The 15,888-nt window shown below is 40.4% G+C and overlaps 2 protein-coding genes and 1 non-coding gene across 3 annotated transcripts in view; all 3 read right to left on the bottom strand.

Annotated features, from left to right (window-relative positions):
• Positions 1-550: 550 nt before the first annotated feature.
• On the bottom strand, positions 551-624 carry trnar-ucu. The gene has a single exon. It is a non-coding gene; the product is annotated as a tRNA-Arg (tRNA).
• A 1,580-nt stretch (positions 625-2,204) lies between these two features.
• Positions 2,205-10,217, bottom strand: sdhc (succinate dehydrogenase complex, subunit C, integral membrane protein). The gene is made up of 6 exons (XM_037786504.1): positions 10,120-10,217; positions 8,066-8,125; positions 6,398-6,499; positions 4,911-4,972; positions 3,527-3,690; positions 2,205-2,470 (listed from the first exon to the last, which is right to left on the bottom strand). The coding sequence occupies exons 1-6, from the start codon at positions 10,134-10,136 to the stop codon at positions 2,363-2,365; spliced, it is 513 nt and encodes a 170-aa protein (XP_037642432.1). The 5' UTR covers positions 10,137-10,217; the 3' UTR covers positions 2,205-2,362.
• A 3,067-nt stretch (positions 10,218-13,284) lies between these two features.
• The window catches only part of atp1a2a (ATPase Na+/K+ transporting subunit alpha 2a), a 50,218-nt gene continuing 47,614 nt past the window's right edge, over positions 13,285-15,888 (bottom strand). Inside the window, exon 24 of the mRNA XM_037788085.1 lies at positions 13,285-13,671. Coding sequence (XP_037644013.1) covers positions 13,643-13,671 — 29 coding nt within the window. The 3' untranslated portion in view covers positions 13,285-13,642. The remainder of the gene's footprint in view (positions 13,672-15,888) is intronic.

Here is a 15,888-nt window from a genome sequence, read left to right as displayed (position 1 = left end):
GGACGGAAAAAGGCTTTAAATGTTTTGTTGTTGGCGCTGCATTAGAAAGAAAGCTTTTGCTGTGGCTTAAATGAGTGGACAGCCCCAGGTGCTGGAGACCGTGCGCGAGCGAGAGAGCGTGCGCGCGTGTCCACTGACTTTCACACGACGCGGATGCTGAGCTGCGCGCGGTGTGGTGTTGTCCTGCGGTGCCTACGTGATGACCGGATGCATTAAGGAGCGCAGCAACGAGCACGCAGCCTGGACAGTAATAGGCTGGTGACGAAGACCGTGCTGTGCTGCTACACCGGAGCTGTGCTTTCAGGGCTTTTTGAAAATCTGCATATTAATGCGCTGACCTTTGCGCGCTGAAAAGGCTCGTCCATGTGAAATGTTCTGAAACAATTCAAGCCCCAGACGCACAGGGCCTCTGCAAGGTCTGTCTGATCTATCCATCCAGTCATTTCTGGACACAGAGGAGCCTTGTAAGATGCATTGTAGTTGCAAAAGCAATCTCTACTTTTTTTTCTCCCACCATCACTCATCCCAAAAAGCCACATCCTTTCATCCACATCTCTGCCGGGACTCGAACCCGGAGCCTCTGGATTAGAAGTCCAGCGCGCTATTCCATTGCGCCACAGAGACTGTGCCACGTTTTTTTCGATCAAAAGCGGGTTTATACTCCCTCCCTCCCTCCCAGCTCCTGCTCTGTGCAGCATCCTCAGCATCCCTCAGCATCAGGACCGCAGCCCTGTGGATAATAAATTTGCCGCCCGGTAGGGGGTGCTGCCGCCGCGTAATCATTAGTCTCTCACGCCTCATAGAGCCCCCATGCTCTCCTACCCCCACTGCTTTCACACAGGTTATCTCGTTAAAACATCATAGTGGTGATATTATCAGAGCAAAACCAAACGATGGAACATCCTACATTGTGAATGCATCAATAAATATGAGGCAAAGTGTTCACTCTTTGCAGGGAATAGATCCAGTGAACAGGCCATGTTTTTTATTACCTAAATGTGGAAATAAGTCTACAGGGTTTGGTGTGAGCAGACTATACGCAAATCAAGTCTTAAACCCTACAGAGTTTGAGCAATTTTCCTGTCCATCACAATAGAAAATTGCAGTCCGATAGATGTCTAGCTCTGATGGAAATGTGCCTATAACATGGATTAAACTCCACGTAGGGAATCATCTAGATGCCAAATTCACTGTAATCACCCAAAAAGTCACAAACAGAGAGCAATTTTGCAAGTGTTGTTTCTGTAGTGCCAATTATTTTGAGCTGGCAACCGTTAAATGGAGAGATGTTTGTCCAGCATCGGAGGGGATGTGGCTCTGAGGAGAATATATCAAAAGCATTAAATTAACTGGTGTTTTACAAACAGACAGTTATTGAAAACAGTTTGCCGAGTCCTTTATAAGCAATATGTTTGATCACATATGTGGTTGGCACAATTTATCAACAAAAAGTATTTTCCCTTCGAGCCACCGGTAACAAATTGAAGCTAAACCAGACTAAGTGGTCGTGTTGTGTCTGTGCAAGTTCAGTTGATCTAAACGGACACATTTTCAAACGAGCTGGTACGAAACAGTATGGGTGCCGTCTCCCCACAACGTTTACCGTTGTTTTCCCCCCTCCCCACGTGCACCTGTTACTGTACCCTGCATAAATGGAGTTGGATCTGACATTATATCACGGCTCTCTTTTATTCACACTGCACAGCGTAGCTCCTGTGTGGCTCAGTGGGAGGCGAGGCCTGAGGCGGGCTGCCGGTGAGGAGCCTGTTCACATACACGGCTTCCACCGCTGGACTGCCTCTCCACATTTCAGCCCCTCTCTTTCCTGATTTTAAAAAATGCATCTGAGCAGCTGCGGCCCGGAAAAGGTAAAATATGAATGACAGCCTACAGTAAACAGCCGCCCTGCAGACACAAACACAACATTCCTGTGCACCGAGACGATGGGCAGGCGGCACACAGTGACTGAGCACTGAGGGGCAAAGAAAAGTGATTAATGAATTTGACGTCACAGCACGATTAGATAAATTACATAAGCATGTAACATGTAGGACACGTCTAATTTTGGCTGCTAGTTGTTGTTCACACCACACAAGAACAAGTGTGAAATAAAACTGGGTCACATTTGCATGCACTTTGCACTCTTGCTGCATTTGATGACCCCAAAGAGTTTAATTAATTCCAAGGGACAAAACATCACAACCTTTTCTGCGTACAGCATAATATAATCCTTTATTCAATACTTTGATGAAATAGTGCCCGCAGTAGGCCAGAACAGAACATATACACAAATCTCCCACAGTCCACATTCCCTCCGACTCCCCTCCTCTTCTTTCCTTTCTGCTCATCTCTTGTTGTCTACTCAGAGACAAAAAGCCACGGCTATGGAGGTGATGATAGACAGACCAATAACCGTGTAGCCGGTGCGGTAGACCTCTGGGATTCTGAAGCCCTTGCCAAGGTCCCACCACTGATTTAAATAATAATAAACAAATAAGAGAAAAGAGAGAGGGAAGAATATTTAGCACAGGAAACACCACCATACTATACATCATCTGTGAAATCAGTAGAATGAGCAAACATACATGACAAAAATTAATTGCATAGAGATCTGTCTCCTTTAAAAAGCTTAAAGGATAACTGGTATTTTTCAACCAGGACCCTATTTTCTCATGTTTTTGTGGCTAAGTGACAAACACTTATTAAACGGGTCCAGTATTGAGGGAGAACGCTGCAGCCACCAGCCACTAAACAAACTGTAATGTAATCATTAAGGGAAACCTGGAACCGTCAGTTTACGTCCACTAAAAGTCCTCGTTTATGCCAGATTGTTATTGTAAGTGTCTGACAACATTATGGAAAGGACCCTACAGAGAAATGAAATGTTTTGTGAGTGAGAGGAGTGCCACGGGACACCGATGTTTTCAGTTTGTTGTGTTGGAGTACAGAAAGTGTAGCTTAGTGTTCTCTAAAAGATTTTCAACATCATGGCTGAATATTTAGCGGATTTTGACAATGTGGATGCAACGCGAGATTTAAGAGTGAGGCTTCTCCGAGCGAGACACACAATAACGAACGGACTGAATCAGCGAAAGGTGAGAAAAATGTTTAATTTCTTTGTAGGGTCCTTTCCATAATGTTGTCAGACACTTCTGATAACAATCGGAGCCTGTCAGTGGTAAAAAAACAAGCACTTTTAGTGGACGTAAATGACAGTGCCAGCTTGCCCCAGTAGCACCATTTTGCAGCCTGCGAGCAGCTGCAGTCTACAGCATTCTGACGCTACCAGGTTGCCCCAAATTATGATATTACAGCTTGTTTAGCGGCTCGCGGCTCGCTGCTGCAGCGTTATCCCTCAATACTGGACCAGTTTCAAAAAGTGTTGTCCCCATTAGTCACTTAGACACAAAAACATGTGAAAATAGAGTCCAGGTTGAAAAATAACAAAGTGTATATATTCAATATGGGTAAAAAAAGACAAACATTTGCTATAAATAAATAAATAAATAAAATGATTAAGTCTTACCAAGTGGCGGATGCCGTTATAGGTGTGGAACGATACAGGGAAGGCGAGGCCAATCTTGGCCAACCCAATGAGATACGGGCCGACGGATAGCGAGTGGATCAAGTCCAGGTAGTGGGGGTAACCTCCCGGTAATACCAGCGCTGCCAAGGCAAAGGCTGAGATAGCTAGACACAGACAGAAGTAATGAGACCAGACATTGGACCAGGTGTGGAAGTGAATGGGCAGTTAGAGAAAAATGTTGCGCATGCAGGCATGCCTTTTAGAGAGAAAGCAATAAGTGAGAAATTAACACATGTCAAAGACCAACATGTAACTGCCATTTCTTTTGGGTTTTTTGCTGGCTTAGTCTCCATGAGTCACCACACCACCAGACTCCACTGGCCAGGCATTTTTGAAACATCTGACTGTGTCTCTTATGTAAAGACTTTTTTCCCTGCAGACTAAATTAAATGAAGGCCAAACAATGGCTCTGTATCAAACAGACTCTTCATTGGCTGCCTGCGATACAACTGCACTAAATGGTTCCTCTGTCTAAGCTTCCCTTTCTGTGCTGTCTGGATGATTAAAAGGCATAACAGCAGAGGAAATGCTCCTTGTTGAAACACATAACAGGTGTGAATCAAAAGGCACAGTTGCAAGCAAAAATGAACACCCGTTGCATATGTGAACAGATAACCTTTAAAAACATCACATTAATTCAGAATTTTACTTCCATATGCAAAATAGCATTGAAAGTTATACAAGAAAGAGAGAAAGATACTTTTATATAAATCAATATGGCTTGTACGAATCACTCCCAGAAGGTGATATTTTAAATTTACCATCCCTTTGCAAGGGAGCCGGAAAGTTGATTTCAGTGATTAAACACATGTGATGTTTGTTTGCAATGTGACTGTTTGTTGGCAGTTGAGGGTGCTGACCTTTATTGAACTCATTAACATATAAACAAAATTGGACCCAGCTTTTACAGCGTGGTACATCAAGGTCAACAGTACGATGTCACAGCAACACAGGGCTCACACTTTACACCAGGCAAGTGAATAAAAGCTGTTAGCAGTCCAGTGTTAGACTTCAGTTTAACACGCAAAGGGTTGAATTGTATTGAACGACTTCTGTTTTTAAATGCTCTTAGCAGAAATCAATAGCGATGGACAAAAATGCCCTGAAGAGGTTTTCAGGGTCAATCAAAAGCTGACAGTGGCAGTAGAATAGCATCGCTTAAATAAACACATAAGACTCACACATGTATCATCAAGTATTTTTCTATGTGGGATAATTTGGGTATTTTTTAAGGACGAAATCAACTACAGAAGGAAGAAAATTCACAAGAACATCTGACTATAACATTAGTCATGGATGACAAAGAAAAAAACAGATGTGTTACCTCCACTGAGCCCCACTCCAGTTCCTCTGAATGTGATGGACATCATCATGGGGACGGACCATCTGAATACACAAAGAAAATGCCACACATTTGTTAGAATGTAGGGATGGGTCATGATGTACGATTTTTCAAATAGTCGTTAAAAAAAGAAAAATCTACTTGTTTATTTGACTATCGTCCTGTCTTCAAAATATATTTATTTTCCCTTGTTTTAACCTTTGCAGGCGCTGGTAGTACCGGTATTACTTCCAGTAAAACTTGTGTGTCACGTTCAGTTTGGCTCTTTTGTGTCAGCGCAGGTGTGTGTGTGTGTATGTGCGTGTGTATGTGCGTGCGTGCCCTCAGTTTCAGCAGGTAGATCAGCTGTTCGAGCTGCGGAATATATCGTCATTCAAAGCCTACAGAAAATAAATGAAACTCACCAAAACTGTCTTTGTTTGTCTTTCCACTGACCTCTTCCACTGTTCTAACAATATGGTTGAAATAAACTCTTAATCCTTAGCTTTAAATGTGAAAATGTGAACATTTTCCCCCACCGTGTCGCTTTTCGAAAAATAATGGTCTAATTCCCAGTGATTATCGAATAGTATTTTTGTTTGGAATGCGCATGCCTACTAGAATGGCCGATATATGTGATTGAAACACACTCCAAACCACAAGTCAAAGCGTTGAGCCTTCACTGACTTTTACTTGAATTTTTAAAACTGTTTTGTCTCAGGTTTGGCTCAGAGGCTCAAGTTGCATCACCGCAACATAGTACAGAAAGAAGGAAAAAAAGGACTCCACGGGGTGTTTCAGCTGCAGGCTACTGTTAACTAAAAGTGGTTGAGACTCACAAGGCAAAGCTGCAAGCCATGGGAGGTATTTTTTAAAATTTCAAAAGAAAGTAAATGACATTTGACACTTTCACTACAGGTACAGCTCGAAAAAAAAAGCAAATGCTCTTTTACAGAGTAACTTAAAACAGGTGAAAGAGTATGATTTAAATCACTAGATCAGTGAACCAACCAATGGTTGGTGTCAAAGACAAAGTGCCCTGACATAAATTATGATCCAGATGACAGACAAAATACAAACTGCTAAAAATTGAGCCAGGAAACTAGTATGAAATTACAAGGCACATACTGAATAGAAAGGTTTTCTTTACTTCAGGTTTTAGGATAATAACTGCCTGACAGTACATCGAGTTGCTCATTGAACTACATGTATTCAAAGGCATGAAAATCTCTGATAATGGTGGCTTGTCGTGCTGTTTTGTAAGAATTAAAAGAATAAAAAACACGGCATGATCTGAAAATTGACTTTAATTGTAATATTATTTTCAACTTGGATAATGTGCTGCAGTAGATCTTAGTGTCTTTGAATTAATTATAAAACATAAATGGAGCGTATGATTTCACAGAAACAATGGAGTCATCAGCATTCTTTATTTGAGATTATTTTCTGGACAAGACGCACGCTACACACATGTGACAGAGAGTACGTACTTGTAAATGGTGAGATGAGGAGACATGGGTCTGTTTAATTTGGCATTTTTGGCCCAAAACTTGTTCATCTCATCCTTAGCTGTGGTTCCCATTGGAGCAACACTGTAGGGAGAAAAAATTATTTAGAGTACAGAAGTTTACAGTAGAACAATTTATAGCACATAGGTTTTAGTATGTATCTGTATTAGGGCTGTCAAAGTTAATAATGCGTTAACGCAAATTTGATTAAACGCCACTATTTCTTTACGCATTAACACAACTTGTGATTTTGAAGGTTGTAGCGGGCTCAGTTTTAAAGCTAGAGTGAAGATATCGAGTGATATATTTGATATTAAACTAAAAAACCTAAGGAATCCATTGGTACTAACCATGTATATTAACTAGCTAGGTTATATAACCATACCAGCTTGTAGCGAAGGAGGCTAAACAATGCTCCAAACTTACGCTAAATTTTGTTGAGGAAAAACTAGCATGGCCATTTTCAAAGGGGTCCCTTGACCTCTGATCTCCAGATATGTGAATGAAAATGGGTTCTATGGGTACCCACAAATCGCCCCTTTATTGACATGCCCACCTTATGATAATCACATGCAGTTTGGGGCAAGTCATAGTCAAGTCAGCACACTGACACACTGACACTGACTGTTGTAGACTTTTGGGTTTGAGTTTGACATGTAAGGATTTGAGCATATTTTTTATGCTAAATGACTTGTGAGGGGTTCTGGACAATATTTGTCATTGTTTTGTGTTAATTGATTTCCAAAAATAAATATATACAAACATTTGCATAAAGCAAGCATGTTTGCCCACTCCCATTAGGCTTATTGCGGTAGTCGGTGTTACCGGTGTTACATGGTGGTTGGGCACACACTGATTACATTACGTACCCACCGCCCCCACTGTCGTTTTGCTTTTTTTACAGAAATAAAACCCATTTAGTTCATTTTGGCGTATCAGCAGCATGTTATCAATAGATAGTCAGACGACGGGCGCTACAGTCTGAAAGTGAATGCATCTTAAGAAATCAGCTCAAAGTAGCAGGTGTCACATTTCACACACATGGGACGAGAAAAAGTTGACAGACCGAGAGATGACAGATGATTTGGTGTCGAAGCAAAAAGCAAACGCGCTTTTTTGGCAATATTACAGATTTAAACCCAATGCTGTAAGGGAACCACAACATTAATGAGGCAATCACCGCGAGGTGGATGGAGCGGTCACAGCCGGTGAGTGCGGCGCAGCGGTGCCAGGTAGACCCCTGCTGCCCCGCAGCAAAAGCTGGACCGGAGAGGCCAGACACACCACCACCCGACGTTAAAGATCAAAGCAAGCGCGCTACATATATTGACCGTCATCTTTTCTTGTAAAATGTCCGGTGTAATTGGTAACCCCGGTGTTGTCACAAGTTTATTAACCGGTGGGAAAATTTCCTCACCGTCACATCCCTAACTCCCATGTTGATAAGAGTATTAAATACTTGACAAATCTCCCTTTGAGGTACATGGACAATCATGCGATTAATGACAATTAAATATTTTAATCAATTGACAGCCCTAGTACATAGGTTTTAGCATTTATCTGTATAATTACTATGAGTTGTAGCAGTGTATTTATGTGAATCACAGTGTCTCTTTATCTCTCACACAAGCACGCACATACACAACTTACTGTCTGTAGAGGACATTGTAGTGTGGTCTGGAGAGACAGACACCCTGACGGGCCAACGTCCTAAACACAAGAAACAAGTGTTACAATTTAACTTGCTCTCAGGATTTGTATGTCTGCAATCAAACAGAATAGAAGACAAACATACAGTATCTAGTACACATCAGGTTAAATTATGGAGAATTTATAATAGTAGGACTGTTCCAAAATATGTCTTTACTTTATCACATCTATTAATTAATCCACTTTTATACTGTGAATGCTATAAATAATGCTGTATACACCAACACTACAAAGCAACCCATTCAACATACCATAACATTACTTATGCTGTCATAAACACACATATTCAATGTGGGAGGAGCCCTCCCGACTCAATCAGACGATGCCAACTCCAGTTTTGAGTCATACAGGCAAACCCAAGTCAATCTGATCGAGGAGAAGACTAACAGGTAAGGAATGTGCAGCCGTCAGTACCTGTTTTATAACTGTGCCAGATCTCTATCATGCGACAGAAGGAATAAAGTAACTTCTAAGGACACTGATAAACATTGGTTAGATAAGCCTGAGAAGTGCTGCCCAGCCAACATGGTTATGTGGGCCCCACATGGGTTATGCTGGGGGGTACCTGGGTACCAAGTGGGTATGGGCCCAAAATGGGCATCTTATCATGGGGGCCCACTTGGATCAACTAAGTTGGTCCCACATGGACTCCCCATGTGGGTCCTAGTTGGATCACTACTGGGAAATTAGTGCATGGGGACAACATGGAAACTGTGGACAAACCCTCTTACAACTCACATTTTAGCCCATGTAGTCCCCATGTAGTTCCCACATAGAACTTAAAGCTGGGACCAAGATGGGTCTTTGGTATGTTGCCTAGTTGGGGCCCATAAAACACCCAGTGTAATGGTACGTGTCCACAGGGGCGTTTTTTATCGCGAGGGGACGCGACGCTTCCCAACATTGGACGCTTGGTGGGCTGTCCCTAGAAACAAGGCACTCGGCTCCTGATTGGACGAACGTTTTCCCTCCGTTGGCTGCTGCTCAAACCGGAACCAGTATGGAGGCTCGTTTGGAAACTTTCTTCTCTTATTTCACGTAAATAGTTCACTGAAATGTGTTTCTGAAAACATTTGAGGCGAGAAATAATCCATGCAGTTGATGAATCTGTCTTTATTTTGGCTCGACAACGTTTAGTTTAAAAGATTATCGGGAGTTTCGAGAGGCGGCGAGTCGCGTCGGACGCCCGTGATTTGCATAAAGTAGCCAGGACTTCAACTTTATGCAAATGAGGAGCGGGCTTCCTGCACGCCTATTCTCTCGAATCGCGACGCCACGCTACCAGAATGCATTGCGCGGCTGCTTGCATAGACAATGAATGGGGAGCGTGGAAAGCACGGAACCTGTGGACACGTACCGTAAGCCTGCATGGAATCCATGTGGGCAATTGACATTGGGTCATTATGGAACCCACAGACAATCCCATATAGGGCCCATTTCTCAGCCCATTTACTACCCACATGGGCCCCACATACACATGTTGGCTGGGTGGGCTCACCTTCAACAGGCACCTAAGATCAATGAAGTGGACCAAGTTCGATAAACATCTAACGTTACTTAGTTAATAACGTTACTGTTGGTAACATGTAGACATGTAGTTAGCTAAACTGTCAGCTGACTCCAAGCTAAACCACACAAAACCATCCGGTTAGTACAGGACGCCTAGTCTATCTGCGGTCATATAACGTCCATATGAAGGCTAACAGCAGCAAATATCCCCTTCAGAGTCCGTTATTATTATTAACTAAACTAAGAGCCAGAGTCCACTCTCTGCTAGCGTTAGCCCGCTAGCTAACGTCAGCTAGCGCGGAGTGGCACAGTATTCATGTTAAAATAAAGACAATAAACCGAGATAAAAAGTCACACTCGGGCGGGTTGTCTTCAGCTGTAACAACGTCATGCTGTCCGTGTGTCTATTTCACATGATAACCCCGGAAAACGACAGTAAAAGCTTTAACCCGAGTCAAAACAGCATGTAGCTCAGAGGTACTGACCTTAGCAGGAGCGCCATGTTTCACAAGTTGTGAGCGGAAGTGACGTCGGCGGATGTTGTTGTTTTTCCGCCCGGTATCTGAAACCTTGAAGGGTGTTTTTAAGGTCACCTTCGGTCAGAGTCAGAGTGAGCTGAGGACGTCTAAGCTTGTTGGTCTTTTACATCATATTATATTATTATATCACCACCAAATATTCCATCCTGGTGAGACTGTAAGGAAAAGTCTCTGTTGTCTCTCCCCTTTCCAGCTGCAATAAATAGTAAATATAGCTTATAAATAAATTATACATTTAAGTTTCAATAAAATAATGTATGATTAAAACTACTACAAGTACAATAACAAAAATTTAAAAAAATAAGATTTTATAAAATGGAAAAGTTGAATTCAAGAAGTAAATGTTATGGAAAAGGGAACTCACAAAATAAGGAATATGGAGGATGTTTTGGAGAAGAGATGGAGTCTAACAAAAGGAAAAATATAGCTGCATGGGTAAACACGCATGCACATATACATATGCTTGGAGGTGACGAGACGTGAAGGAGGATGCATGTGTGTGCTCATGTAAATGATTTTACTATATATTTGCGCCCCCCCCCCCCCCTTTTTATTTTCTATTTTTTTAATTTATTATTATTACTCTCTTATTTTTGTATTATTATTGTTTTTTGTGTGTGTTTTTTTGTTTTCGTTTCTTTTTTAATTCTATTTTTTCTTTTTATTATTATTATTATTATTTCTTTTCAATTTTGAATGTTGAAGTTGTTTTCTCTAGTGTACTTAATGAGTTTGTCTATAAGCTCAACTACTTAAAAAATGGTTTATAAACTATTGTAATAACGAACTGTAAATTGCATATATGAAAACAACCTCGAAAAAAGGGAAAAAAATAAAGCATAAAATAAAAAAAAAACTACTACAAAACTATTATTTACTTGCCTGGTTGAGTAATCGATTAGTTGATCAGCAAAAAATATTGACAACTATTTTGATCATCAATTAATCATTAAAGTCTTTTTTTAAAGCAAAATTGCCACACATACTCTGGTTGTGGGGATTTTCTGCTTTTCTGTATCCTATGGGATAGACCAAACAACCAATTAATAAAAAATAAAAAAATAAGCACATGTATTAATAATGAAAATAATTGTTATACAAGTTATTTATAACACAACACAACCCCATAAAAAGATATCAAGGAATTGTAAAATTATAATCAATACAGTGTGCAACAATTAAATGTACGACATGACAGTCCAAACTTAATCTATTTAACTACACCACCAACCTTTAAGAAGAAAATTTTTAGATGACAAAAAATAAAATTCAACTCCCAGTTTTTGTATTCAGTATACCCCACGCAACACCAAAATGGTCAATGTGACATTGAGATAGGAAAACATCGAAAAACCTGTAGCAGTACTCAAATCCACTGTCAGGAAAAATAAATGTATATGTATTTAAAAGAGCCACACACACAATCAGACATCTACAGTATATACACACTCATACAGATAGCAAACTGGTAGAAGGTTAATGATGCCCAGAAGCAGCCCTAGACTGGTTCCCAGTGGCCTGGTCCTATATTAATGTTGCATAAAATATAATAGAAGAGGCCATGTAGTACTCAAGGTTGGTTACATGAGTTGAAAACCCTTCCAACATTTCTTTACAATAGTTTTGACATTGCTTTTGACCTTATATTTAAAGGTTTCTGAACAATTATAGCCTCCCTTCCACAAAGAGCTGGTTCCAGAGCTGAACGACTTGGGAGGGAAATGCTCGGAAGCCTGTCAATTTTTTTTTGTTGGCTATTTTGACAGCATGGTAACGAGTGTCCAGTGAATAGAAGACAGGAGGACATACATAATGGATGATGAGATCAGGAAGATATGAGCGTAGGCAGAGCCTGACTGACACTGGATTTTTAAGGCAGATACCAATATTTAGTTTTAAAAATATGATAACAATGTACATCGGACAAATTTTGAACATGAACAAATAACATTTTTGATTTGGGTGTTAAGGGGTAACTTTGGTATTTTTCAACCTGGACTGCATGTGATACCGACAACACAAGGCTCCCTTTACCGCCTGTATCAATCGCACCAAGCTTACAAGTGACTACCATGTAAACCCATCCGTGTCTATATTAAATGCTCAGAGAAAGTGGTGTCATGGAGTGTGGTAACGTAGTTTGAAGAGCTAAAAAAATGGATGGATGTGTCCAAAAAACACCTTCATCCAGGAGACCGCTGTTCGTGTCCCCTTTGTGTTCACAAAGTTTAGGTTTCACTTTACAAATGTAGTGTAGTAGTAAAGTAAACCAAATCATGATGTTTTTTTCCTAAACCTAACTCAGTGGTTTTGATGCCAAAACCAAAGCAAGTGTTTTTGTTTTAATTCACAACAATAACCATGTGTTTACTACGGCCGTAGTGGAGCATAATAGTTCGAAGCGTTAGAAAGTGATGCTAAGGGGTCCTGACACAGTGTCAGTATGTAACAAGTTGGGATGAGAACCTGTTGGATACTCAGATTTCACAACGACACTTCTCCTTGAGTTGGACTTGGAGACAATAACAAACAGACGGGATCAAGAGAAAGGTAAGAAAAAGGTTTTATTTCTGTGTAGAGTCCTTTCCATAATGTTGTCAGACCCTTCAAATAACACTCCGAGCCTGTCAGTGGCAAAAACAAGCACTTTTAGTGAACGTAACATTATATTGAAGCTGCCCTCACAGCTCGATTCGCAGCGGCCGGTTACAGCATTATCCCTCAGTACTGGACTAGTTTCAGAAAGTGTTTTCCCCGTTAGTCAGTTAGACACAAAAACATGGGAATATAGGGCCCAGGTTGAAAAATATTAAAGTTACCCTTTAAAGAATTGTGACCAAAATATGTTGAGAAGGACATTTTATATTTGAAAAATAAACGTATCAGTGCACTCTGGGGATTTATGTATTGGCAAACACAGTTTCTAAATCACCTTAGTCATATCTTGGCAATTTTGTACCGTAATTTTTTGTTACTGTACTTATTGGCTTGCATATACAAAGGCAGATCTAGTGATAAACTTGACAACTTGTTCAATATCTTCTCCCAATAAGGAATACTATGGACCACAACATCAATTAATAACAATTAAAATAAAACAATGGCCAGGCATATTTTGGAATACATTTTATTTGGTACAATTCACATGATGAACGACATTTGGTATTCCTCTATAGCCAAACAGGCCATGATACATGACTTTGGTAACAGTTTTTGTAAGGCACATACAGTATATGTGTTCTGCTGGTAATGATTTCTGAGAAAACAAAAAGGAGAAACTCAAAGCACAATCAAAAGCCTGTTTTGAGCAGTTATTTTTTTCATGATAATCAGATTTGTGAACTGATCCATGCAATATTACAACTGACACACACACGGTTCTACCCTCACAGGCACGCACAAATTCACATGTACGCATACGTACACACACTCTCACAGACACACAATTCAAATTGACATTTTCTGAATGTTAATAATATGTCTCCTTCTCCACCCAACCTGGAAGAGAGAGAGAGACAGAAAGAGAAAAAGAGGAAAAGTGTCAGAGACCAAAATGGCAGGCGAGCAGTTTTCATAATAACCTTTTGTATCGCTCTATTTGTATTCATCTCGTTGTCTTTGTCTCTGTACATTTCCAAATGAATCCCCATATAACTCTAAGAGTCTGATCAGCAGCCCGTGACACAGAGATTAACAGAAATGATTAACTGTCACGATAAATTGTATTTGTCTCCCCATGTCTTGGCCCTCATCAGCTGAAGCGTCGTGGCAGTGAACAGATTTGGAGCTATTGTAGTGTGTCCATATCATGTGTATGATCTTTGGGGCATATCTCAAGAGTCTTCATCAGCCTGCTTTAATTTCCTTTCTCATCATTCTCCACTGTTTCTGTTGGCGTTGGACAGGTATAATCTGCTTCATGGTGCAAGTTTAACATATGTTCACTGAGTTGTCGGAGTCCATAAAGATAGCTGCCTACATGTTAGACATTTCACACTCAAGGATTTTACCTTCAGGCTAAAAGAAGAATCACTAAACGTTTTTTCGCAATAATTTATGATCATATTTCTTCACTGCTTCCATCAATAAAATTAGAAGTGGCAGACGTTTTTCACCCGTCTGTTCACTAGCAAGATATATTAAAGGAGCAGTGTGTAAGATCTGGCGACATCTAGCGGTGAGGTTGCAGATTGCAACTAACTGAAACTTCTCCTGTGGGCCAAGCGTGCAGGAGAACTACGGTGGCCGACTCAAAAATGTGAAAATGTGTATGTCCCTATATAGAGCCAGTGTTTGGTTTGTCCATTCTGGGCTACTGTTACAACATGACGGCTCCGTTTGTAGATATAAACGGTTCATTCTAAGGTAATGAAAACCCAATTGTTATTTTCAGGAGAATATACACTAAAGAAAACATACTTATTAATTGAGGCTGTAAATTGATTAAAATATTGAATTAATCGCATGGTTGTCCATAGTAATCGCACATTTTTTATCTGTTCAAAATGTACTTTAAAGGGAGATTTGTCAAGTATTTAATACTCTTATCAACATGGGAGTGGTTAAATATGCTTGCTTTATGCAAATGTATGTATATATTTATTATTGGAAATCAATTAATAACACAAAACAATGACAAATATTGTCCAGAAACCCTCACAGGTACTGCATTTAACATAAAAAATATGCTCAAATCATAACATGGTAAACTGCAGCCCTACAGGCAACAACAGCTGTCAATGTGTCAGTGAGCTGACTTGACTATGACTTGCCCCAAACTGCATGAGATTATCATAAAGTGGGCATGTCTGTAAAGGGGGGACTCGTGGGTACCCATAGAATCCATTTTCATTCACAATCTCGAGGTCAGAGGTCAAGGGACAACTTTGAAAATGGTCATAGAAGTTTTTCCTCGCCAAAATTTAGCGCAAGTTGGGAGCGTTATGTAACCTTCTTCACGACAAGCTAGTATGACCATATGACTCCAGTATCTTCACTCTAGCCTTAAAACTGAGCCCGATACAATCTCCGAAAGATCGATTGCGTTAATGCATTAAAGAAATTAGTGGTGTTTAAACAAATTTCTGTTAACGCCTTATTATCGTTTTAACTTTGACCTATTAATAACTGACAGCCCTATTATTACTAATTATATTCCATTTCTGCCAATAGATCGTCCTAAATGCTACACACTGTTCCTTTAAAAAGTTACCGAGGCCTTTGGTTGAAATCTAGTGCAGATGCAGCCTTTGGCCCAAGAATCAGATCAAATTCGATTCCAGTGGTGATGTGTGATTTTCACCACTGAACGTTGTCTTGTTTATTTGCCATGGTTTTATGCTCCATTTATCAAATTGAATTCCTGAGCAAAGTGCCAGACAGCAGCAAATTCACATGCTATTTTGTCGGGAATCAAACCTGGAAGACAAACAGTAATCAGTCAAGTGTTGCGGAGGCTGCAGCTTTTTGAAAGCTGGAGAATTGTTCAGCATTGAGTGGCTCGCTGGAAGCCTGCTGGTTTTCAGCAGCATTGGTTAAAGCTCGGGATTGATAGTAACTTTTAAATGGAAATTACTGCAGTTCCTGCTATATAATACATGAGGAAAAAATGACAATAACCGCATTAAAATCTGCCAGGAGAAAAAATATGCAAATTGAAAAATTTGCATCATGTACTTTGTCCCAAAAAACAAAAATGAATCTGACAGCTGGCAA

Source organism: Sebastes umbrosus, chromosome 12, assembly GCF_015220745.1.
Source record: "Sebastes umbrosus isolate fSebUmb1 chromosome 12, fSebUmb1.pri, whole genome shotgun sequence".
Lineage (NCBI taxonomy): Eukaryota > Metazoa > Chordata > Actinopteri > Perciformes > Sebastidae > Sebastes > Sebastes umbrosus.
The sequence above is the reverse complement of the archived record's forward strand: the minus strand, read 5'-3'. Positions and strand labels throughout refer to the sequence as shown.

Coding starts and splice junctions, on each gene's coding strand:
- sdhc (XM_037786504.1), bottom strand. Junction 3,691..4,910: donor TGGAGTGGGGCTCAGTGGAG/GTAACACATCTG, acceptor GTCTGTGTCTAG/CTATCTCAGCCTTTGCCTTG. Junction 2,471..3,526: donor ATAACGGCATCCGCCACTTG/GTAAGACTTAAT, acceptor TATTTAAATCAG/TGGTGGGACCTTGGCAAGGG.